Source organism: Vidua chalybeata, chromosome 3, assembly GCF_026979565.1.
Source record: "Vidua chalybeata isolate OUT-0048 chromosome 3, bVidCha1 merged haplotype, whole genome shotgun sequence".
NCBI lineage: Eukaryota > Metazoa > Chordata > Aves > Passeriformes > Viduidae > Vidua > Vidua chalybeata.
In genome coordinates this window covers 71,960,532-71,986,834 of record NC_071532.1, presented here as the reverse complement: position 1 = coordinate 71,986,834, position 26,303 = coordinate 71,960,532, and the positions used below count along the sequence as shown (strand labels likewise).

Here is a 26,303-nt window from a genome sequence, read left to right as displayed (position 1 = left end):
GTTACACTCAGATCTTGTAAATCCTAGTAAAATAAGAGGTCACCTTTTCATCTGAGGACTGCAATTCATATTATATTTTAAATCCATTATTTTAAAACTATTGTAGACAAATGCTCAGTTAAAAATATTCTAGATCTCCTCAAAATCATGGTGAAGAAAGGACTTGTTTTGTTTTTAGCTTCATAGTCATTGTAGTTGAATGATATTCCTCCCTTCATTGGAAATTCTGATTCCTCTTATAAGCTACATATGTGTCCTTTTGAAACTGTCCCTTACTGATTCAGAAACTTTTATTTCTCAGTACATGACAGCTTGTTACTTTTATCCTGCATAACCAGCTTGTTATGACATTTCCTCTGATGTCAGACAACAGCAATGAAACTGTGGTATTATCAGTAGCTCAAGAATCTTAGTCAATGTGTAAATAGGTTTGTTTGACCTAAAATGACCTCATCAATACGCACAAAAGATAGAAGGGTAGAAATTGCATCCCACAGACAAACTGTACATAGTAGGAACAAGCAATCTTCTTTGAGTCTTAGGAATCTCAATCATCCAGATGGAGAAAGTGAAAAAAAATAGAAGAAATTTTGGTAACATCTGAAAATGAAAGCAAACAATAATTTGTCTCATTTCACCTGATGTATTCAAGACTAAATGTTAAAGAGACTAAATAAAGTAGAGCTCATTTTTTGTTACTCCAAGGCATTAGTTTAAAGCCTTTAAAATTTGATATCTGATAGCTGTGAAAAATTGAACTCCAGATTGTTACTATGAAGATAGGGGCACAATTTGTTTATATTCTACTTGTATTGCCTGGTTAGTCCTCAACTGTTTAATGATCTGATCACCTTTTGGCCATTGCTAATGCAGAAACTACTCCTGCAGAAGCGAGGATGTTAGGGTGCTCAGGGGAAGAGAAGATCAGTGGCAGCCAGGAGTTGGGAAGCAGTTACTGTCCATAGACTAACAATGCAAGGGCTGCAGTTTACATGCAGGACCTCGTTCTTTTGCTTTATATCTTTCCAGTGCTTAATTTTTAATTTGGTTACGAATAATGACCCACTGTTCAATATTTAATCTAGAAAAGGTTTTGTTTGTGTATGGTGGTGGTTTTATTTGATTGTTTGTTTTTAGATAAATTATTCTGTTCTTCTTCAGGAAATTATTTTGGTGGGTTTTACTTTTCAGTAAAACTAATTTATTCTTTGCACACTTTTAAAAATAAAAATGCTACATCCCAAATGGTAGATACAGAAGGAAACCTCTAGCCTTTAATTAGTATTTAACAAAGCCAGCTTTTGAAGTGTGATCCAGAACTGGAATCAGTTCCCACTGATCTAAGTTCCCACTAATGCCTGAATGGGGAAATCAGGCATTTTCAACATTTTACCAGAGAAATAAAAAGTACCAGAGTAGGGTATGCTCAGCACTGTGTGATATTTTTTTTGTTCTGTGAGGTGTTTCACTGCAGCAAGGAGCTGTAGGGTAACTGTGGCAGTGGTACTTGCCACCCGTGACACACCTTCACAGTAGCACCCCACACCATGCACTCTCCTCAGAGTCACATGTTGTCACTCCCTTGCAAGTGAGGGGGTTTTGTTTTCCCAAATCAGCCTGTTGAGAGCCCAGCAAGCTGGAAGCTGTTGAACATATGCCAGTAAAAATTTATTCCTTATAGTGGGTGGCCAAGTGGACCACTGAAGTGAGTAATTTAGTAGAGTGGAACATGTTTTGTTCCCTGCCATAATCCATATCAACTTTACAATTTTACTGGTGGCTGGAAACATGGTGAAATATATATGTTAAGATATTAAAAATGGAAATATGTACTCACTGTAACTATTACTAAAATTAAATATTCTGCTACATGTAGGAACTATGAAAAATATTACACATTAAAAGTTTAAGGTTGCTTTTTATTTTGCATCGATGAGGACAGGAGAAAAAACATAGCTTTGAAAACCCTGGAATTTGCTTGTATCTCAGATTTAGTTTATCTTAAAATATATTTTGAGAAATCCCACTGCTTACTATTTGTAATTGACAGTTACTGAAGGCATAAATACTTCCTGTGCTTCCCTGCACATCTGTACTGCCCCAGCACTGAAGTCCAGTCAGTGTGTTGAAGAAATGTTCATTTGCACGTTTTCTTCCCCACATTCTCACGCTCAGGTTTCTTTGGTAACTTTCTACCTTTTGTACTGCCTTCCAGTGTGGTACTTTGTTTATTCCTCATCATTTCTCATCACTTCTCTATCAGGTATATAGGTAAGGCTGACACTATTGCAGCATTCTCCTTGTCAGCCTTTAATTGCTCTAGTTCCTGCATCTGTAAAACTCAAACTTTTGGAATGATTGTTTTCTTTCTCTGAGGTAATCCAATAATGATAAGATTTATGAAGATTGCAAATTTATTTTTTTTTAATGAACAGCCCAGTTAGGACCTTTAAGGACTTAGGTTCTTGGGTAATGCTCTGGAACAAAACAAAGCTTGGAAGTTTTGAAATTCTTGGGTTTCACCCACCGCTGTTTCTTGAGGTTATCACGGTTAGAGCATAGAGCTTATAGCACCAAGGTTGTGGGTTCAGCTCCTGTATGGGCCATTCAGTTAGGAGCTGGACTTGATGGTCTTTGCGAGTTCCTTCCAACTCAGAATATTCTGTGGTTCTCAAACTAATTAAACTATATGCTCACTTCACTAGGGTATTGGAAAACATTTACTTCAAAAACTCTGTAGGCAAAAATACACTTCTTGCTGTTCTATAACAAATCTTGGACCTAAAGTAAAGGACCAAAACTGTATTGTATTGGTGCAAGGAATGGGGATAGATCATGGGACCTGGCAATTTGTATTTTCTTACATTTGTTTACCAAAATTTTGTAATCTAAACTTGCTGCAGAAAAAAAAAAAAAAATCCCTTTTCACTTTCTTTCTATCCCATTTCAAAGTTTCTTGACAGTTTCCATCCCACCTCTAAAGGTGTAACAAAGGTGATTGGTGTAACACCTGAAAATATGCTTAAAACATGCATACTGGGGACTCTGCCCTTTTGAGTAAAGAATGCTTTGAAAGAACAGTTTGTAGTCAAGAAAGACCAGTCAGTCTTCCCTTTAACATTCGATATATTAAAAATACTCAGTACTTGTACAGAAAACTTGAACTTCATGAATCACTGTAATGTTTCATGCAATCAAATTAATTTCAAAGTCACTTCCAAAAACATAATAAGTTTTGTTCTGGAGTGGTTTTAATTCCAAAACTGGCAGAGTAGTGTAAAGTTACTTTTGTTTCTTGCTGTTCTTGAAAAGTGATTCAGTATAGAAATATGAGAACAGATTCATGTGAGAGTGTTCTACAGTGCTGAAATGATTCACAACTTTGTATGTAAACTTGATTTATTAATTGGGAGACTGTCTAGTCTGATTAAAAACTATTAGTCTGGGATATGGCTTTAAATGAATTAGAGTAAAATGTTCTTCAAGAGGAATGTCACAGTTGCATGATAATGCTAGAGGAAGATTTGTCTGTCTTAAGGTAATCCTAAATGAGACTCCTTATTCTCCATTAATATTAAGGGAAAAGAGACTTGTACTGAAGTGTTGGGAGTACAGATACTTCTTATTTTTTCTTTTTAATAACATTTTTGTGTATCAGTTCCAACCAAATGAGAAAGGAAAAAAATCTGGAAACTTTGAATGCTTATAGTATGTTCTCCTGCTAGCAGTTCAGGTTCTTGTTTTGATAATTTTCCCAACTCCTGTTTTCTTTAAGGTCTCATTCGATTACAAGAGCTCATCAAGGCTCCATCACGATACAACCTAAGACTTAAAATCCGTCAGTTACCGGCTGACACAAAAGATGCAAAGCCATTGCTAAAGGAGATGAAAAGAGGCAAAGAATTCCATGTAATCTTTGACTGCAGCCATGAAATGGCAGCAGGCATCTTGAAACAGGTAATCCTCATTCTGCTTTAGATGTCTTAATCTTCTTCATCCCTAATAAATAAAAGTATTATCCAGACCTAATGGTATTTAACAAGCAGGAAAATTGTATGTCAGTTTTACTGAGGCCTTACTGAAAATCAACCAAGGATTTCAGAGGCAATTTTATTGGTGACACAAAAGGTAGGTGCTTTAATTATGCTTTTATAATGAAAGAGTTTAAATAATTTAGGTTCAGGAAGAACATGAAGGCATATTAGTCTTTCAGCTATGAAGAACCAGTACTTTGGAGAATTGATGCTTAAAGCATGGTTTTAAATGCTTTCTTAATGTTATTTTATACATCAAATCTTTATGAATGTATGTATTTATTTATTTCTATATTTGTTTTTATTTTTTGAGGCCTCTAGGTTATGTATTCCTAATCAGATAGTGATAGCTGAACAGTATGTTACCAACAGACCACATTAATGTCTTCCATTGAGAGGACAGAATTCATATCTTAGAGTCATATTCTCTTCGTATTAATAATGGAACTGCAAAACACCTAAGTACATTTGGGTTGATGCTTTGAAAATATTGTGTGCAGGTGAGATGAGTAGGTGAGATACGGCAGAATTCCAGATATTTAACAGATATTTAAATTCCAGATATTTAAACTGAAGATTGTCAGAGACAATCTTCCCCGTAATTTTTTAATTGAGCTACGACTTCCAATCAAGAGGATAGGAGGAATACCTAAACCGAAGCGGCATTCTACACTTCTAATGCACAGCTCTTAGTGACTTGAATTCAAGTTTATATTATGTTTGCTAGAAAACTGTAAGGTCTAAGTTGAAAACAAAATGTATTTGAGAGTTGGAAATATGCGTCTCATTAGAGGTATTTACAGGTATTATTGTGGGTATAATTAAAATTGCTAGTAAGCCTACATGTATAATGCAATTTCTTTTCTTTATTGTTCATTGATTGAAAAACTTTTATTAGTTCCTAGTAATTTTAAACATTTTCTGATGGTTTTTTCTAAACATAAGCCAGCCTAGTTATTCTAGTTGTTTAGCTCAAATCATTGAATGTACATTTAATTATTTTAATTATTTAAAACCTAAACAATGCAAATGGGAAATGCAGGCAATATTAAGCTGCAATACTCACAATAACTCCATTGAGATAAATTACTTATACAGGACCTAGAAGTTTTTAGGGAAAAAACCTTTTATTTCACACTATACAACATTGTGAGAAATGCATGAATAGAGGGAAATGGGAACAAAATTAAAACCATTTTATCTTTAATCATTTTCCCAGGATTCAAGAGTGAGCATTAAGCCTCTTTAAATCAAATAGTGAACTGTTTCATCAGTGCACACTGCTCATCCTAAAGACTACAGAGGGAAGATACAGAAAAAAAAAAAAATCATGAGTGTTTAGCTCTTTATTCAGATTCTGCAGATTTTTACTTTTCCATTCAGGTCCTATACTGCAATGCTTTAAAAATATGCCCAAAATTTGTAGTTTTGAAGCTGAATGTGAGCACTTGCTGTTGAAATTGACACAAGGGGTGTTGAGAATATATTTATTATTTAATATTAATATTCCAAATACAGTGTTTATAAGTGATTATTGAAAAAAATCTTTATATATCCATTTCTGAATTATTGACTGATCAGGGTTTTTTTTCCTGGTAATAGAGAGATGAATCTTGGGAGACATGACAAGGAGTTTCAGTTTGAGAGGATGACTGGAAAGATTAACAGTGAAGCTGGTGGAACACAACACAAGTTTAAAATAAAGAAAACAAAGTACCTTGGAAACCTAGTGAAACAGGAACTACATTTTGCTGGCCAAAAAACACATAATGAAAAGTAAAAAAAAAAAAAAAAAAATCCCATCAATCAGACAAACATACTTAAATTAAGGCGAATCTCATTGTTAGCTACATCACCAGGCAACCAGGGAAACCATACATAATTTAAAAGGTTAGGGAAGCACTGTAATAATGAGAACAGAGAAATTACAATGTTTGAAGAGAAAAAAAAAAAGAGATCTTTAGAGAAGTGAGAAGGTGAAGGAAGACCTGGAAAAGAGACAGCATCATCACATAGGAGAACAAGGAACATGCGTAGGATGTTGTGTAGGGATCTTTTGGACTATGAAAGACTTGATTAGAAGCAGCTATGATATAGGTGACTGCAAATGTATTACACATATAGAGGAAGATACTTTGGTTTTATTAAAAAAAAGAGTTCTTATAGAAGCTAAGAATGTTTGTAGCTGCAGAGTTCTTAACAAAGTTGCAGTATTTCTTATGGGAGCATGGTTTTCCTGTGTTTGAGAATTTAATTGCTACTGGAACACTATACTCTAGTTCTAAGTACTGTTGTGGAATTTTAAGTAAAGAAGTATAGGCATTCTTTGGAAAAATAGTGGGGTTTTTTTCCAAAATCTTGTTTAAATATTATAAAATCTGATATTTAGATTAGTTTTAGATTTTTTTCTTTCAAAAAGATCATATAGAGTATTAATTTCATCATTTTTCAGACACTGACACAAGTAAAAATGCTCCCACAGCCTTCAGAGTGCTGACAATTCTTTCTAATACAAATTCTGGTATTGTAGTATAATTGTGGCCTTCGGTGTCTTTAAGGAGTCCATCCGGTAGCAACTTGGCAGAGGATTCTTTTGATAGTTCCTGAAAAGGAAGAAAATACTAAGCCAAATTTTGTGCAGAGCATGAAGATAAATGCTTTTCCAGAGAAAATGCCCTTAATGAATAAACATGATGAAATGCAGTTTTTTATCTACAAATATTTTTAATGCAGTTGAGTGGAAAGCATGAACTCTTAAAATGCACAACTTATCAAAAACGACTTTGTATTACATAGATAGCAAGAGTGATGAAGGTACTTGAGAGATACCTGAATTTATAAAGTGATTCTATTAATATTTGTTCATTTTTATTTAAGTATTATCTCTCTTGCTGTTCAAAATTTGACTCAAGAGAATGTTTTTCCATGGTTGGAAAAATGTGCACATGTATAATGTAAGCTTGGGTCCTTCTTTTAAATGCATGGTATTGTTCATCAAAATAGAAAAAAATTCGTATTAGGTAATTTATTTTAAAGGAAGGGTTCAATAATGAATGAAAATATTGTAGGCTCAAATTATGTGTTGTAACTTAATGTATCCATTATTACGTAAAAATACAAGCCTCTTTCACATTTACTGCACTAAACAGTCTAATAATATTCTTTCTATCGGAAGATCTGGTTCATAAATTCCTTTAATAGTCAGTAATCTTCTCTAACTGCTAAGAAATTACTTGCTTGACCTAATTTTAGCATAATTCCAACCCTATAGTTTCATCTTAGTAGTGTTCTTTTGCAGTGTTTCATTTGCCATGTGAGTGTGATAAAACTGTATTATGTGGCCTCAGAAACATTAATCTTTTGTTTATTTTTTTCAAGGCTTTAGCTATGGGGATGATGACAGAATACTATCACTATATCTTTACCACACTGGTAAGTGGCTTGTGAAAACATAGTGATGACATCCAACAAAGATGTTACTTTCCTAATTATATTACTTAACAAAGTGGAAAAGGTCTCTCTGGAATGGGGTGTGAGTGCAAGATGTTTTCTTTGCTGAGTTTTCTTACTTTCAGTGAAAACTCGTCAGGATGGTTTAATTATTGTTCAACAGTGTGCCCTGAAAACTGATAGACCTGAAAAAAGCATCTGACTGTAGCACTGCAGCTTTTAACTATCAAGAAGGCTTAAATGTATAATTCATAATTCATTGTTTATTTTATGCATTTTGTCCTTTTTGTCTTTTAGCTGTTTGTATGTGAAGATTAAGACACTTTAAAATTTACTCATATATTCCATATTTTTAATCCAACATTTTACAGGGTAGTTCTTCTCTGTCATATGATTCATGAATAATTTGGTGTGAATCTGAGCTGTATTTTATTTAAGAATTCATATGAGCTTTTTAGGCACATGAATTATGCAATATTCTTCGGTGTCCACTGTAAATGTAACTTAGAATGAATTTGATCATTCTTGGATCTATAATTTGAAATAAATGAACATTTAAAATGTCAATGCTCTTACAAAACAAACATGTATGTCAAGACCTTTTTCTGTGCTCACCACAGCCTAACTAAGAAACAGTTTAAAAGTTGATGAAAATTGTTTCTTTGAGTACTATGCTGTCCTTTGGCATTGAATTTTCACTCTTAAAGCCCTGTTTAAAAATCAGAATTTTCTGTCATTTTTATTTACTTATTAAAACATTATACTTTCTGTGGAGACAAGAGTATTATATTGACTTGGAATTATCAAGAAATAATTTACTTTGCACAAACATTTCAGAGATTTTGATTTTGCAATGTAGTTCTGGAACCAGTATCAGAATTTAGTTGGTTTTATATATTAATTGCTTCTTGACATGGTGAAAGTCCTGTCAAATAAATTTTCCAGTCACAGTGTTTACAGCAGTCTTCTGTGTAATCTCCTCTTGATTGATTCACGATGTAATGCACTGGCTCATTAATACACTGACCTGTAATAAATGCATAATAATATTGTGTATATTTATTACATTCCAGTGTAAACATGAATGTGTTTGGATTAAAAAATTGCATTCAAGGTTCCGACTTTTTGCACAGTAAAAACTGAGAGAATTTTTAAAAGAGAAAGATGTAACATAGTTCTAGTTATGCCCAACATTTCCTTTGCAATAAAATGTTTTATTTCTTTGCAAAGAGGATGTGAGGTTATTTTAAATGAATTTGGAAACCTGCATATCTTATATATTGTGTATGGGAAAGTAAATCATATTACCAGCTACAGAATTAAAAATGGGTAGTGATTGATAACTGGTTGATATTTTTATGGGCTTTGTGATGTTAACAATGGGTGTTATATTTGGGTTTTCTGTAGTACAATATTTAATCTTCAGCTCTAGCCAGTAAACAAAATGGATTCAGGCAAATGTTACACCTAAAGCTACGTGGCAACAAAAATTAAATTAAAAAATAGATGAATAAATACCTATGAATTATGGGGAAAATGTCTATGTTCAGTAAATTAAAATTATGTTATAGGGAAATAATAGATTATGTATAACCTTGATTACATCTTTTTTTTCCCCTGGTCAAAACTTGATCTTAGACCTGAGTTTCCTGAAGTCTAGTACTGTTTCTACATTGCTTCTTAGGATTTGATCAAAGCACTAGGATAACCTTGAATTTACTTTCTTAAGCTAAAATTTAAATTGTTTTACTTTTTATTGATTATATTTCCCCCTGTGTATATTTGAGGGCTAACTGTACACACACACATACAGATATACAGAAAATATATAAATTAGTAAAAGTTATTCTTGCAAAGACGAATTCCTAATCAAAGAACTGTCCATATTTGGAAGCATGTTGATGACAGTGAAAAAATGCTTTTGATTAAATTTAAAGCCATTAACATTTCTCCTTGTCCCTGCTCACCACCACCCCCACTCCCTGCCTACTCCCCTCCACCAATTTATCCTCCTAAGATTAACATTTTTAAGTTTCACTGAGAGTGAAAGCTCAAGGAAACTCTTGTCCAGTTTATTATTTGATGTTTAGTTTCTGGTAAGTTCAAGAACTAGCAATTAATATTTATATCTAGAAAATGAATATAATATTTAAACTTACTGTAGTATTTTAGCCTATCTAGTAGTAGATACCTTTCTGTTATTGGACTAAGATTTCCTGAAAGTCTGGTCTTCCTCTGAGAATCAGATTACTCCCACCATAAAGGCAGCCAAGTTGCTTGCTCACAGACACAGGCCCCCAGACAAGCAGAACACGTGTCCTGGCATAAATAGCACTGAAAAATTACCATGCTCTCATCTAGAGAGATGGTCCAACAACTGAAATAGCAATTGCAGTGTATTACAGAATTTGTACAGTGTATTACAGAATTTGTACAATGGTGATTTTTTCAGGACCTGTTTGCCTTGGATGTGGAACCCTATCGGTACAGTGGTGTTAATATGACTGGATTCAGAATTCTAAACACAGAAAATACCCAGGTGTCATCTATCATTGAGAAGTGGTCTATGGAGCGCTTGCAAGCACCACCAAAGCCTGATTCAGGTTTGCTGGATGGATTTATGACGGTATGATTGCCAGTATTTGATTCCTTTTTTAATATGTTTGTGAAGCTAAAAAAAAAAGTTAACTTTTTGTTATTAAAAGTGTTTAGAGGTATGTAACCAAATATTATTTTAAACATGAGTCAGAGAGTAACTGTGATGTTTCTGTAAATATTTTGCAGATTGAATACATGATAAAATTTTTCAAAATTGCTTGCATTTTTTTTGAATTTATAATCCCATATTCTAAATGTCAAATTCACCTAATTTCCCTAATTTGCTGGTGAAAAACTTTCCATGGGACAAAAATGAAGCTAATGAAAATTGTATCTTTCTATACATTTTGTGTCTTATTAATTTAAAATTCATTCATTAATAATGTGCATTTCTAATATTTGCATAAACTTTGTTTTTAAATATTTTATTAAGATTATGAACAGGACCTCATTACTATATTTTTGGCTTTCTCTGCTTTCAGATTCATGTGAAATTAATTAATCTGGTTGTTTATTTTCATTTCTTTCCTTCCATTGCCACTAATTTTTGGCCTTACTTCATTTCATAAAAATCACAACCACATTCCTGCAAACAAACTTTCATTGCTAGGTTTTGGTGAGTGTCTGCTTATTAGTTGGAATTCAGTCTGGAATTATAATGTCAGGGAGGGATCTATTTTAAAAGACATCCTACATTAGGTCTACTTTAGTCTTCAAATTTGTTGAAAGATTTTTCCACTTTGACCCCTTTACAATTTAGGTAGTCGGGTTTTGTTTTGCTTTGGGCTTTTTTTTTTTTTTTTTTTTGGTTTTGTTTCTTTGGATTTTTTTCTTGTTGTTGTTGTTGTTAGGTGGTTTTTTGTTCGATTTTTTTAGGCTTTTCTTCCATTTGAAAAATAGAAAATTCTATTTATTTAAGACAGGTATCTTGGTAATATATCAGGTGCCTTGATTGTGTTAATCATTCCACATAACAGAACCAATTAACAATTTGTTTTTTACTGATAAGATTTAATGATCTTATAGATATTAGGTACTAAATTACAATTAATATTTTAACAAGTTAGTTTAATTTTTTTCAATGTACTTGCTGTATATAATGTCTTGAACATGATAATTTGAAACATTTTAAATTTAATTTATTCACTAATTTCCTTGCACTGCACTTTACAGATTGCATTACATGGTAGTTAAAAAGTTTTATTGTTAATTTCTCTAAATAATTTCAAACAAGCAAATGAATGCCCCAAAATCTGAAAATTGTTTGAAGTCTGTATCTGGTTTATATATATCTGCTACTTATTGCTGTAAGTCATTGTTTCATGCTTCCTTGTTTGCATTAATACTTTCAATTCTTTTTTTTTTTACCTTTTTGAATTCAAAATTTGTATCATTTCTTCTCGTTCATTGTAGTTGTATATTTATGTACTGATCAAAGATGTAACTGATCACAGACCTTTGGATTTTTACCAAGATCAGTAGTGATAGAATGGAATAATAAATATTGGAATAGAGTTCTGTGGGCCAGTTGCATATTTTTCATCTTTTGTGATGCTGTAAAGAAAGTGTTTTTCTCAGAAAACCTTCTGATGTAAGGCAAAACTCTATAATTGCTATTATATGACTCTGTAAAAATAATACTTTACATCATTACTTTGCCTCAGGATAGAAAAGTATATAAAAAGGGCATGAAGAACATAGTGGCTTCTCTTCTGGACCCTTAAGAGCCCTCTATGCTCCAAGTATTCATACAGACTTTGATGAATATTTTATGGTCATTATATTTGTTGATTAAGCATTTAAATGTGCTTTCATTACCTGGGTTTTAAATACCTGAGAGATACAGATAGTATTTAAATTATATTTATAGGCCTAATAATCTTGGCAAGCATTATAAGATTACAGAGTTTTTTTGATCCGGCCCGTAGATACAGACAAACCGTCCACAGCGTGTCCATTAGGATGGTGTGAAGGAAAGTCAAATCATGATGTCATTGCACAATGTTCTTTCTCTTCTCAGAACAAAATAAGCCATATTATTGACTTATTATCAGGGAAGTTATCAGTTAAGTGTGTAAAATTTGACTTTTATGTCACTGTTGTTCATGTATATTTAAAGTCAAAAATGGGCTTGGAAATCAAAGACTCTTCACACATATTGATGCTATGGGGTACTCTAACGGATCTGGGCTGGGCTGGACTGGAAATGTGTTTTATTTTCACTGGTTGATAATGGCTGCAGCTTAATCAGAAAAAATTAGCAAGAAGATTGCTTAATAGGAATGCATTCAGCTTGAACCACACAGAAAAATGCCATTTAAACAGGTTTAAAACACTTAAAACTTGTTCCAAATAAAAATCTGAAGTTTGTATAAAGCATTTAGAGACCTCAATGAAGACTAACTCTTTTCTGGTGATGTAAAAGCAGGCAGGTATGAATGGCAAAGTTTTTAAGCTCCAGTGGTGTTTGTGTAAGGTACTTCTACCCCAGATTTTTTCACCATGTTGACTTTGCCCTTATGACGGTTAGAACTATCAATGTAATTCTGACATTGCTTTTCCTTATTTATGATTCATAGAATTCCCAGTATTAACGGTTTTTTCAAGGTCTTTTCTGTAGGCTTGCATAGCTCTCTAACTAATATATAATTTTCCTCATAATTATTTTACTTTTTTAGTATCTTAATGGAATAAAAAGTTGGTATAAAATTTCCCAAATCCTATTAAGTTCAATTATGATAGTTTTTCCTTTGTTTCTAAGCTGTTCCTCAGCACAGCTCTGAAAAAGGTTTAGCACACTTGAGGATTTCTTAGGATTTCTTATGTATTTCTTTGTATGGACTTTGGAAAAAAAAAATTAACTATTTAATCAGTACTACCATATTGAACAATTATAGTAATAAATGTTTACTAATCATTACAGCAAAGAAAATCAATGCATTCTATGATTTAGGAGAGTAACTACAGTACAATTGGCTTTGTTTTTTCCATGGCTCCAGAAAATCTGTAGAAATTTTGAAAATAGCCTGCTGTATTGTTTCAGATTATTCACACTTTCTTTGCACAGTCTTCTTGAGATAAAGCTGTGCTTGTGTAAATGTTTATAGAAAATTATTTCTTTTAAAATCTAAACTATTTTCTAGTAATGAAAAATGTGAATATACTTTTAATATGACACCTAGAAGTCCTGTAGAAGTCTCACTGGTCTACTCTGATTAAAGAGATTTTTCTATCATCATTCACATACTCATAGACCTAATTTGTGCATTTGATGGTTCTTTCATATTTCTTAATATCTGAGGACAATCAAAATGATACTTGTCCTCATAATGTAGAAATAATAATTAAATGTGTTGCTATTCAACTATATTTTATCCTTTTACCTGTCACACACTTGTGCAGATGTGCATGTGCAATGTGGTATAGATTACTGAGTTAATGATATAGTTATATTTATTTCTTGAATTTGTAATCTTGTTTTTAAGTATTCTCAGCAGTCTTGTATTTACTTTGACCATTGTTTTTGTATCATCAGACTCTTATTAACCAGGAATAAAGAAATTATAATGCCTATAGAAATAAACCTCACATAAAACTGGGACATACCATGGCTGTTATTTCTTATAATAAAATTACAGGAATTTATACAGTAACAATTTTGCCAGACCTTTAGAAAACCATACCTTTAGAAAATAGCAGAAGAAAAGAGAAGTCAAAGATCAAACTGTTGCAATACCTTATCTTTCTTGCTAGTGGAATTAACTGTATCTAGCATTTCAGTATCTATTTATCATTGTCTTCTTGTTTCTTCTTGTTACTTGAATGGAAAAAGCCAAAGGAAACAAAAAAATGCATTTGTGTCCATTTTAAATCCAAATCTAGGGTTTTTTTCAGACTAGGAAAACTTTTAAATTAATTCTCACTCAATCCTGTGCTTCCTGACTTAATTCAGCAATACATGTAAGCGAGTTTTTTTAAAATTTGACTTCTTACATATTTCCAAGTAAAATTCAGAATGGCTACTCCACCGAAATGAAATGGGCCAACATCGATTCATTCGCTCATTTTTCTGTTTCTCACCACATATTCTTACCTGTTAGCAGTTCAAAAAGCACTTTTAGAAAGTTAGATTCTGGACAGGGTGGGTTGTTAGCATTTGAACCTTGTGCTACCCTGGTTTTAAACAACTTCTAACTAGATTGAAGCTCTTTAAACAATTCTCTGATATATGATATACACATTACTGTTATTTCCCACCAACTTTATACTGAATTCTGAAATTTGAAACAGATTGGTACTTAGCAACCACTTGAACAGAATGACTTGGCATTAATAAAACCACACTATTTTTCAACCAGATTATGATTTCTTCTGGAAAAATGAACTTATAAGTCAATAAAACCCCCAAACACACCATAATGAAATAAAAATATTTAATTAGTATAACTTCTGCTGTTTTTTTTTTTTTTTTAAGTTTAGATTTGCAGGGGTTCATCCTTATTTTAACCTGGAGTAAAAAATGAATTTTGACCTTTCCTGCAAAATGGAAAAAATGATACTTAATTATTATGACAATATTTTTATTAAATTCTAGGAATACTGGTATCTGTACTGTATAAGTAGAAAAATATTCTGGAAAACAGAGGGGCAACATATTATTTTAAAGAAACTTCACTTTGATATAGTCTGTACAAATATTACACATAAAGAAGAAAAAACCCACAAAACCCTGAGCATAATTTTCACATTTATATATGACAGCCATGATTCACAGCAAGCAAAACAGAGCATAAATAAAGTGTTATAAGTTCAGAATTCTTTTACTCTTCAACTATTAATCTTCACAGTTTTCTTTGCCTCGAGTCAGAATTTAGCATGCATAATTAAGATGACCTAACAAGCCCTGCTGCTTAATTAACATAAAGTTTTCCTTACTAATTGCTTTTGCCTATCATCCAATTCAGCTCTCTGCTTTCTTCTTATATAGAAAAGAGTGTTCCTTTTTTTTTTTTTTTTCTATTCTGGTTATTAATTCTGTTCTTTAATGCCCACTTTAGTAGCTACATATGGGAGGTGCAAAGAAGCACTGTGGTACTTCTTAAATGTGAGAGCTAAGGTCAGTGTTTAGCTGTTTACCCCAGAAAAATCACAGTTTGCAGATGATACATTTTGCATACTGCCTGGCAGAATGGAGTATTATTTAGTTGAACATTTTCTCTTTTCACTCCTAATTATTTTGGCCTTTTTTTTTTTTTTTTTTTTGTTAGTTTCTCAGTAAATGAAAACAATAGTTGATAAAAACCCCTGAAATTTAGAATGATATTAAATACTGTTAGCAAAATCCTAGAGATTTTTTCCATATGCAGAACGGATTTATGGTTCATTTCTGTCTATGGGATTTTCATTGGCTTCAAAAAAAGGGAGATAAAATTTTATTCATAAAGTTTTGAAATTTTTAAAGCTGATGTATAGACTTCCTCAGATAAAGAAGGTAGATTTACTTTTCTTTAAGTATGTAACTGAAAAGAAGATGCAAAGAAGATGCAAAGATCATGAGGAGAGATTCTAATACCTCCATAAATTGTCCTTAATTGAAGGAATGTACAAATGCATTTACTCACAGAGCTGCCTAGGAAATTAATTTTGAAACTAGCCATTTTAAGGGATACAGTAAAAATCCTGAAGTTATAATTCCTTTGGTATTTGAGAATGGAAATGAAAAGAGTGAATAATATTGGATTTGTAAATGTGTAGATATTTTTCCCTAATTTGCTCTCTATATTTGCACACCTAAAGACTGGGGGCATGCATTTATATAATGTATTCTTTGTTTGTTCTCTTTTTCCCCTGGTTGCAAGAAAGCTTCCAGTAAGCAACCTCTCTATGTCTAAACCTTATGACTGTTTTGTAAAATCTAATTTATCTGAATGTTCTCTTTTTTAGCTTTGTGGGTATGTTAGTTTAATATTCTCAGAAGTTTTGTTGAATCCAAGGTCAAGCCAAAGAATTGCTAAAAAAAAAAAAGGTCAAACAGTGAGTATAGATGGACAATAATGATGTATTTTCAGTTGCAATAAATCAATGTGTTTTAAAACCCTAAAACCTTGTGAGGAATTGGACCAATGCACGAAGACCATGTTAAATGGCCACCATGTTAAATTCACCATCAGGTGAAAGAGCTCATTAATTAACAGGTTTCTCTGCCTTATTTTTGGTTAAACTAGCTTGCTTAAGCTACTAATGTTGGAAAGGGTACCTTTTTTTTGAATTATAAAGTTTGGAAAGATTGAGGGAGTAATGGCACTAAAACCAGGACAACCGAACTTGAAAGAATTGTCTGAAACATAAAAATCCAAAATTTACAAAAAAGGATTCAGTTCTTCTATCATGATATATCCAAAGTTTAATGATGTTTTTTGTGAAAGAAATAAATAACTCTCATGTCATATAATTGGACATAAATAATATTGAGGGCACTCTTATACTGCTCTGAAAGCTAAGTGTAAATTTCCCAGATTCTTTGCTCTACTTAAAAACAAGCAAACAACAAAAATAAACAAAAAACCCAAAACAAACAAACAAACAAACAAACAAAAAAAAAAACCAACAAAAAAAAAACCAAACAAAACCCCAACCCAACCATCCAAAACAGAATGAACCCCATCCCCTCACATCCCAGTAATTTTAATCTAGCTGTTGCTAATCCATTTTAATCAAGGTATAGGTAAACAAGACAAGCCAAGGAAAAGCATGATTTTAAAACAAGGTGAAGTTGTGGTAAGTGGAGGTTTAGAATTTAACCAAATAGAGTTAAAATGATGCTCTTAATTACTGACTCAAGAAATCAGGGAAACTGATTTCCAAAACTGGAAATACACTCTAATAGCATTATTATTATTTTTTTATATTTAGTCCAATATATTTTTAACCTCATTTTTCTTTACATTTATTTCATAGTTTCTGATCTGTGGTCTCCAAAATTCTCTTTTTTTTTTTTTTTTTTTTTTTTTGCATACCTCATAAAGGTGGAAAAAGAATTGTGGTGTAATTCAGGGTTTTTTTCTGGAGTTTGTCTGACTATTTATCCTAGATGTCAGTATTTTCAGTGAATATACAAACTGTTTAATAGCTTGATACAAATTAGCAATTTAGTTTTCCTAGCCGTAAAAGGATATTTGTGGAACTTCAATCTCTTATATGCACATGGCAATGTGAAAATAACAGCTATATTTGCAATAGCTACTTAAATAATAATTTAGTAACTGCTATCAGGCACTGTGACTGGACAGGAGAATTTGATGAGGAGAAGGTGCTGTTAAGGTTCCTGAGGGTAAAAAGATCAATAAAAAGAAAAATAAATACTTGTTACAGAAATACAGTCTTGGATTCTGATTTAGAGCTTCAAAGAGGATATCTTCTTATGTAGACAGCTTTATAATTATCCCTTTAGCGAAAAGAATTTTCTGGATTTGCTGATGAGATGTGTTTAGTAAGAGTGTAGCTGCAAATGTGTACTTCAAAGGAAATACTAAACAATTACTCATTACTGCTTTACAAGCTAAAAATCTCCCCTAGGCACAGTTAATTTTGTGAGTTTAGGGACTATACAGGATTTCATGCTGTAAGATGTTTTAGAAATGATTTGTCAGCTATTTTGGGAATTAATTGCATTATTAAATATGTGAGTACTGTATACAGTAACTTTTAGAATTTTAAGAGTCAGGATAGATCAGAAACCTATGATCCTAATCCCAAAGGAAAGCTATGTCCAAGTGCTGCATAGCATTTAGCAGAAATTTCAGTTTCTCTTCAATGGAAGATTTCATTGAATTCTTCCAGATGTGGTTTGAGGATGTATGTATACATTTATAAATATATTAAGATTACTGTTGATTTATATCACGCTTTCATGTTATCAATCTGCATGCTGCTACGTCTTTATGAAGCAATAGAGGGAACTCAGTGTAACAGAAAGTAGGGAAATGGCAGAGCTTGTGCAACCTGCAGAATCTCCTACATGTGTAGAAGAGTAGCTGAAGCATAGGTTATTTTTTGAGATAGGAATTTGAGTGCCTTTTCTCAGGAAATATGCCCGTGTCTGCTCTGCATTAAATTTAGTCTGAGGACTGCAATTAAGAAACTGTAATCTGTCAGAGATGATGTTTCTAAAGAAGGGCAATGAAGCTGGTGAAGAGTCTGGAGCACAAGTTTTATAAGGAGTGTATGAGGGAGTTGGAGTTGTTTAGCCTGGGGGGAAAGAGGCTCAGGGGAGACCTTTATTGCTCTCTACAACTGCCTGAAAGGAGGTTGTAGACAGGTAGGTGTTGGTCTCTTCTGCCAAGTAACAAGTGACAGAACAAGAGGAAATGGCTTCAAGTCATCCCAGGGGAGGTTTAGATTATGTATGAGGAAAAATTTCTTCCCAGAAAGGATGGTCAAACAATGGAACAGCCTGCTTAGAGAAGTGGTGGAGACACTATCCCATGGATGGACGCATTTAAAAGTCTTGTAAATGTGGCACTTAAGGACATGATTTAGTGGTGGAATTAACAGTGCTGGATTAATGATTGGATGATGTTAAAGGTCTTTTCCAACCTAAGCAATTCCATGATACTATGAAGACATTTTTCTTAGTATATGCATTCTGAAATTAATTTTAATAGTTTATGTATATACTATGTTTATTGTAAATTTTCAAGAAAAGTGAACCAAAAGGAATATTTATTTCATTCTCTTTCTTTGCTGTTATTTTTAGAACTTGCCTTGAGGGGCAGCATAAATAGAACTGGTAATCAGTGGACTTATCTGCAGGAATTAATAACTCTAAGAATCATTATGGCTACCATTGTAGGATGTGGAATGGTGACAGTGTAGGCATGCTAGGTTAAACAGCAATGTAACTAGTATAATTTGGGGAGAAATGGGGCCATCAGTTTAACCTTTGCTGTGTGCTTATCAGCTTCACAATGGCACTGCCTGTTAGGACTGGCAATGTGCTACACTTAATAGTGACACTTAGAAGTATGTTCTGGGTAAAACCCTTGTACTTTGGAAATCAGAATGTGGGTAATTTGGCTAACCTTTAGTTTGCTACATACATTCCAGGCTCAGATAGGGTAAGCAGATGAAGAGCTACCACTTTTAAATTTTTATTTAATTTTAAAGTGGAATATTAAGCACTACATAGTGCAATGGAGCGGGAAAGAGTGAAAGTCATATGTAAATATTTGTCTCTGAATATTCAGGTGGTTATTTTGGATGTGGTTTGGTAGGCTGGAACAGTCTTCATTCATTATATGCTTCTGATATATTAAAATGAAGAATATGCTCTTTCTTGTTAATGCTTGTTAATTACTGGACTAGTTGACATAGCTGGTAGAAATAAACAAGCTTCTGGGGATACCAAGTTCTCTGCTGAAGACCTATAAGTGTATCTGCTTGAATTTTTGCCTTTTTATTTTTTTCCCAATTTCCAGATATTTATAGATTTATCTCTGATAAGAGATATTACTTCCCTTAATTTTTGCTTGTCTCAAGTCACAGCACACTTTCTGCTTTTAAGGGGGTTCATTCTGGACAGGTTATTTCCTGTCCAGAACATCATGGACTTCATTTTCGAGCTTTAGAGATTCACAGGATGTTTTGCTTGGCCTCCACCCTTATGACCCTTCAGAAGATCAAAGGTCTCCTAAAAGTCCAAATTCATGTCTGCCCACCTTTGGTGAATGTTTTGTCTCTTCTTAATATTTCAAATTATGCTATATGCTTGATATAGTCAAGCCTGAAGTAGAATTGTAGCAGCAAATATACTTTCCACTTGAGGAGTCTAGAGGGAATACAACTGCCACAAGCATACATACAGAGCTGTTAAACAGTGCCTAGAAAAATTCAAGCATCCACCCAAATCTCCATGAGAATACATTTATGTCAGGCTGGAAACAAAATTATCATGCTTTCATTTATATATTTTCCCTGTGAACATGTGGCCTCTACTCTCCCAAGTCACATTCAGCTTAGGAGATAGGTGAGAAACATGTACTGGATGCACTAAAGAGAATTAAGTGTCATGATGTGAAACAGAGATTTCAGATTTAATACTCCCACTTCCTAAGGCCTGAGTGTATATATAGTATTTTAATACCAGTGATAATGCTGTAACCTAAATCAGATGATGACAATCTCTGGGAAAGCATTATTTTGTAAAGTATATTCTATGCATGAGGTTTCTATATATATTGCTTATAAAAACAAAATCTGATTTTATCTGTTTGTCATATGTAACAATGGATGTGTTAACCATTCTGTCTGTTTATCGAGCTGTTGACTGAGGCCTCAGTTCAACAAAATGTTCACTGTGTTTTTTTTCTGAAAAAGCAATGCAAAGCTTGTCAAGTACTTCTGCTGAAGTCAAGTGGACTACTTTGACACTTAACGTGAAGTATATAATTTGTTTAAATGGGACTTCAAAGGTCACTCCAAAATGTTTTATGTAAGTTACTTTTTTGCACCTCTTCGCTTTTGTATTTTGAGGAAAGAATGAGAAAGAATTTCAAGGTATTTCTGATCACAAGGGACAAATTTTTTCAGTGTTTTCATGATAGCAGACATAATTCAGAAAACACAATTTTTCAATGTATGGATTCCTGATGACATGATTGTTCTCAGTATTGTCTGCATAAAAGAAACAGCATGAGACTTTAGATAGCTTTAGACTATTTTGGATTTCTTCACCTTCTATTTGCTTAAAATTCAGGATGATTATTCTAATGCAATTCAAAAGTTTGAACAAGATTGTGGGTAGAATCCAAATAAAAATAACTGTATTTAAAGGAATAACCTTCTCTTCAAGATTACTGAAAATAAGCATTTTTTTCACTTGTAAAAATTCAAACGATAATTTAAAAAACCCAAGTTTTTTTTTGTTACGCTGCTCATTATTTCTATTATAGTCCTTTGGGTCCTTCACACAGTGGGATTCATCTTACCATGAGGGCAGGAACTAGGTCTTCCTGAGTGGAGAATTTTGCAGTAGTGTGTATCTAGAATTGAAGTCAGGGACCATCAACTTTGCAGTGGGAGGACTGCTGCCTAGTTATTTCATGAAGTTGACAGACTAATTTAGAAGGTGATGTCCACAATATTTCATGACTGGTCTATTCCAAACTTGTCTGAGAAAACTGTAAACCTATCTTTTGGCTGATGATGAATTTTGTAGAATCACAGAACAGCCCAGGTTTGAAGGGATCTTGAAATATCTCGTCTAACTTTTCATGGGAAAGGGAGCTAAGATGCACTCTGTCCAATTGTGTCTTGAAAATCTTCAGCGGTGAGAACTCCAGCAACCCTGAGGAGGTTGCTCCTGTGATTGTTCTTGCTGTAAACAAATTCTTTCTCAAGATGAAGTCTCTTCCAGTTTATCTTCTACCCATTATCCTTTGTCCTCCTCATGTGGGTCTTTACCAAGAAAGAGTCTCTGTCCTCTTTGTAGCTGCTCCTTTAGTACTGAAACACTGCGATGAGGTCCCTTCTAAGCCTTCCCTTCTCCAGGGAGAAAAGACCTTCAGTCTCCTCCGTCTTTCCTCAGAGCACAGGTCTCCAGTCCTCTGATAATTTTTGTGGTGATCCTTTGGACTCTTTCCAGTGTGCTTGAGTTTTTTTTAAATTTGAATTATGGGGACCATAACTGGGCAGAGTGCTTCAGATGCAGCCTGACAGATGTTGAGTAGAGTGGGATGATCACATGTCTATCTCTGTTAGTAATGATCCTGTAAATGCAGCCCAGGATCCAGTTTTCCTCTGCTACTGCAACATCTTGTGGCTGGCTCATCTTCAGCTACTTGTCCACAAGGACCTCCAAGTCCCTTTCAGCCAGGCTGCTCCCCATTCATGAAGATTCTAACTAGTACTGACTTCTTTGATTATGTAATCTTTGCACTATTTCTTAAATTTCATGGTAAATTGAGTTGGGTAAATTTGTTTTCAATATCTAGTTGAATATAGAAACTTAAACACTGACATAACACTTTCTGTTCAAAGACCGCTGTTGTTCATGTAAGGTCCTCAGCCTAAGATTTGTTGTATGATCATGAATAGCAAAACTAAAATCAGTATTCATGGAGGGAAACATTTCTGTCTTGGGTGAAAGATTTATAGCAACATCTGGGAGCAATTAGAAAGGCTTCATTTTTTTTGGCACAGTTAGGTCATCATGTCATTGTCCAAAGCAAAGATGTGCTTAATGATTTTGATTAGCCTAGATTTGCCACAGTTTTGAAATTAACTAGGAACATAATAACACTAACTTATTTTTTAAAATTGAATATTCTTCTTTTAATGTTTCTACAAGTAGGGTTCTCTGCCTTAATTTGCTGGGTTTAGTCTTGATGCAATATTCTAGATGAAAAAATGAAATTTATCTTAGTTTGCATCAGAGAGTGTTGTCACTGTGTTTCTTTTTAGCAATGATTATGCTTAGATTTTTTTGACTTTACTGTTCCACATTTGGCCTATTCATTTACTAAATACGTGTCTTAAAATAAAGATCGTTTAGAGACAGACACCAGCAATGTTAGAAAATTGCTTTAAAACAATTTAAATGGGAAGATCTTGAAAGACGCCCTCTTTAGATGAAAAGTAAGTCAAAAGGGCTCAAGTGCAGCTGTGTCATATAAAGCAAACTTTCATTTGATTTATTTATTAACTGGAAAATTAGGGGCTTTACAGGTAGCTTTGTGAAGCTGAACATAAAGCTCAAATTAAGAAAAAATACTTTATTTAGTTATAAAAAAATTATTGCCATTTATAAGGCATTTTTTAAAATAATGTAAAAAGAAGTAAATTATGAATATAATTTGTCTGGAGAAAGAGGAAAACATGAGAACTGCATTTTTTTCTGCACCCACATAAAGTTGTGCATGTGTTCATTTAACAAAATCATCTGTATTAGGTTAAAAATAAAATTATATGTTAATTATATAGAGGTTACCCTGAACATGATAAAATCAGATTATCATTTAGGGTTCCTTCCTAAAAATAAAGGCTCAACAAAACTTGAAAATATACAAGTGAGAGATGAATATAGTTAAACTGTAAAGTGTGAAATGCCATAATAAAGTGTATGCATACTGAAGTTTAGTTTGGACATTAAAAAAAATCAGGAAAAACCTATTGGTAGAAAATCAGTGAGTTTTAAATATATATGTGTGTGTGTGTGTGTGTGTGTGGTGTGTGTTGAGTTTTCTTTATCTTGTGGATACCAGCATATGTTCCTTTTACACTTGGTCAGAAAATAGTCATCAAGCATTGGAACAGGCTTCCAAGGGAAGTTGTTGGGTCATGATACCTGGAGGTATTTAAACATGTAAATGTGGTGTTAAGGAACATAGTTTAGTGCTGGACTTGGCAGCACTTGGACATTAATGGCTGGATTTGTTGGTGTTAAAGATCTTTTCTGAATTAAATGGTTGTATGTTCTACACTGAGTTGATTCAATGCTGTTGGATAGAGAATCTTAATGTCAGGGACTTGTATTGATTTTCAAGTAAGATCAAGGGAGAAAATCCATCAACAGAGCAGTGGGAGATAAAGCACCATCAGGAGAAACTCTTTACTATCTGAGCACTAGGTATCATATTTGTTAGAGAAAAAATATTTAAGGTCTTTTTCTGGGAATATAAATTAGCAGTAAGCAAGACTGTCAGAACTGAGGGGCTGGAGCACTTGTGTAATGAGGAGAGGTTGAGGGAACAAGTCTAGGGAAAGGAAGGCCTCTTAAGGACCCAACAGCATCCCCTAACATCTGTGGGGAGATTATCAAGAAGACAGAGACAAGCTATTCCCAGCAGTGCATGGCAGAAGCATGAGAGCAAAGGCTAAACTGAGAGATTTCGACTAGAGTTAAGGAAAATGTTTTCACTGTAAGAAAAGTAAAGAAGTGGAAAGGACTGCTCAGAGAGGTTGTTGTAGTCTCCATCCATGCAGGTTTTCAAAACCCAATAAAGTTCTGAACAAGGTGTCTATTCCTAGAATTGACACTGAAAACAATGTAAAAGGTGAAAGATGTCAGACTAGGGAAGTCCTGTGGTCTCTCCATCTTGAATTGCCTTATTATACTCAACAACTGTGGCTGTCCTCTGAGAGGTTAATCTCTATTATTTCTGAAGAGCACTGTTAGATCGGAGGGAGCCTCTTCATAAAGAACAGCAGTTAAGAGTCATGAAATTGAAAACTCTCCTCATATTCATGATGAATTGTAGCTTGATCACAGAGATACAATATAGTTTGCAAACCAGAGTACCAGTGCTTAATTTTCTTCTAGAAATTAGAAGAATTCCTCCTATTTTGGGGGAAGTATCTGCATTGCTTCCTGCAGCTTTTATTAATTTTAATCTTAAGAGACGTGAATTTTTCAAATTCCAAGAAAGCCTCATCTACTATAGTGTGGTCTCAAATACATTTTTTAAGCTTACACAATATCACAGAAGGTGTGTTAGAATATATCAGTCAAGATATTATCAGACTAATGCTTATACCTAAATACTCAGTGAACACATTCAGTAGAAGAACAATACAATGATAGTTTTATCTCTCCTAGAAGCCCCTGAAACATGCTTTTGCTAGATGTTTGCAAGGCATATTGGTGAGCTTTTTTAAAAAGTCAAAATTGGTGATCATTACGGCTATCAATTCACACAGACATGATTATGTCTCAAACAAATAAACTTTAAAAGTGCTGAGAATTGAAAAGGGTCCAAGCATTTAAAATAATGAGCACACCATGGAAAGAAACAACGAGAAACCTAATAATTCCACGTTTTGGTCAGAACATGACTGGTTTGCTGTGTTTTAGTATAAGGAGAATCATAAATTCAGTTTGTCTGTGCTGTGCAGACATAGGTCAATGTACCTGTCTCCTTTTTGCAGGTGTTGAATTGGCAATCTTCCAGAAAGCTTGGTGGCAAATCATTTAGAACCTTTCCAGGAATGACTAGTGGTCTGCTAAGTTTTCCAGCAGTGACTTGGCATATTCAGACTTATTCTTTCAAGGTGGCGGCCATGTCTTAGGCTTAATTTGTTTCTGTTTGCAGATAAACTGCCCAGAGAGCAAGTTTAATATCCTTTGCCTGTGCTTCAGAGTGAACTGTACATACATACCTCCTAATGAAGAAGATGCCTAAACAGTATGTGTGGAATTTGCCTCTCCTAACTTAATCCATGTAAAATTCAAATGTCTAGTAATTGCTTATATTACCTTTTCAGTCAGTACAGGAAGAATAGAGAAATTTATCCTAAAACAGCTGCATAGACTATATTACTGAAGAGGAGTCTATTGGAAGCATAGCTGATTGACTGGCCATTTTAAATGGCTGAACTTAGAAAAAATGATTCCTTTCTGATGTATGTGAGTTTTGCACATGCAGATCCCTCCACAGTTTTTATTTTATTGTTCGTTGACATTTGAAATTGTGTTTACGGTTCTAATCTGTCTTGCCTGCAGCTGTAAGGAGATATTATTTAATATGGACTATATTACCTTGGTGACCTATCTTGAATCGGTTATTACATGCACACCAAGGTGGTGATGTATTTTGATAAAATAATTAAAAATGCAGTAAGAATACAATATAATCTGTAAGTAAATAGCATTACTTGATTTGTGCCTAAAGCACAAGAACATTGCTGCTTTTATGACTGGTCACAGAATGTCAGTTGTCTGACTGTCTCAGTCTATCCAAGACTGTGCTTTCATTGTTGTGAACTCTTGCAGATTTTACCCCTCTGAAGGAACTTCTTAACAATTCATCTGTTTGGCTAGGGCTCAGGTAGCAAAGTTAATAACCATATCAAGAACTGTGTCACTCTACACTACTTTCTTCCTGATGACATATAGTGAAGACTCTCACTCCTTACCTGTTCAGACCATAGGCATTTTCTGACAGAAAATTAAGGTCCCCTCTACCAGACAGTGGCTCACTGGAGGAATGTATTAGTAGTGAAGTAAAATTTGAAAACAGATTCTTTCCTATTTAATAGTCCATTGACTTTCCTCTTAGAGCTGTTGTCCCCAGCTTGACTACTACGGTCTTTATTTTCATTCCCTAATCAAGCTCATGCTGTTTTTATCTGACTTGGGAAGATTATTGTATAATTGCATTATACATGCAATTGTTTTATTCAGTTTGGTCACCATACGTAAATCCCACCTTGTCTTCTGTATAAGTT

General features: G+C 33.6%; 1 protein-coding gene across 1 annotated transcript in view; it reads left to right on the top strand.

Annotated features, from left to right (window-relative positions):
- The window catches only part of GRIK2 (glutamate ionotropic receptor kainate type subunit 2), a 358,915-nt gene that overhangs the window by 137,359 nt on the left and 195,253 nt on the right, over positions 1-26,303 (top strand). The window contains exons 5-7 of the mRNA XM_053937989.1: positions 3,776-3,957; positions 7,413-7,466; positions 9,937-10,110. Coding sequence (XP_053793964.1) covers positions 3,776-3,957; positions 7,413-7,466; positions 9,937-10,110 — 410 coding nt within the window. The remainder of the gene's footprint in view (positions 1-3,775; positions 3,958-7,412; positions 7,467-9,936; positions 10,111-26,303) is intronic.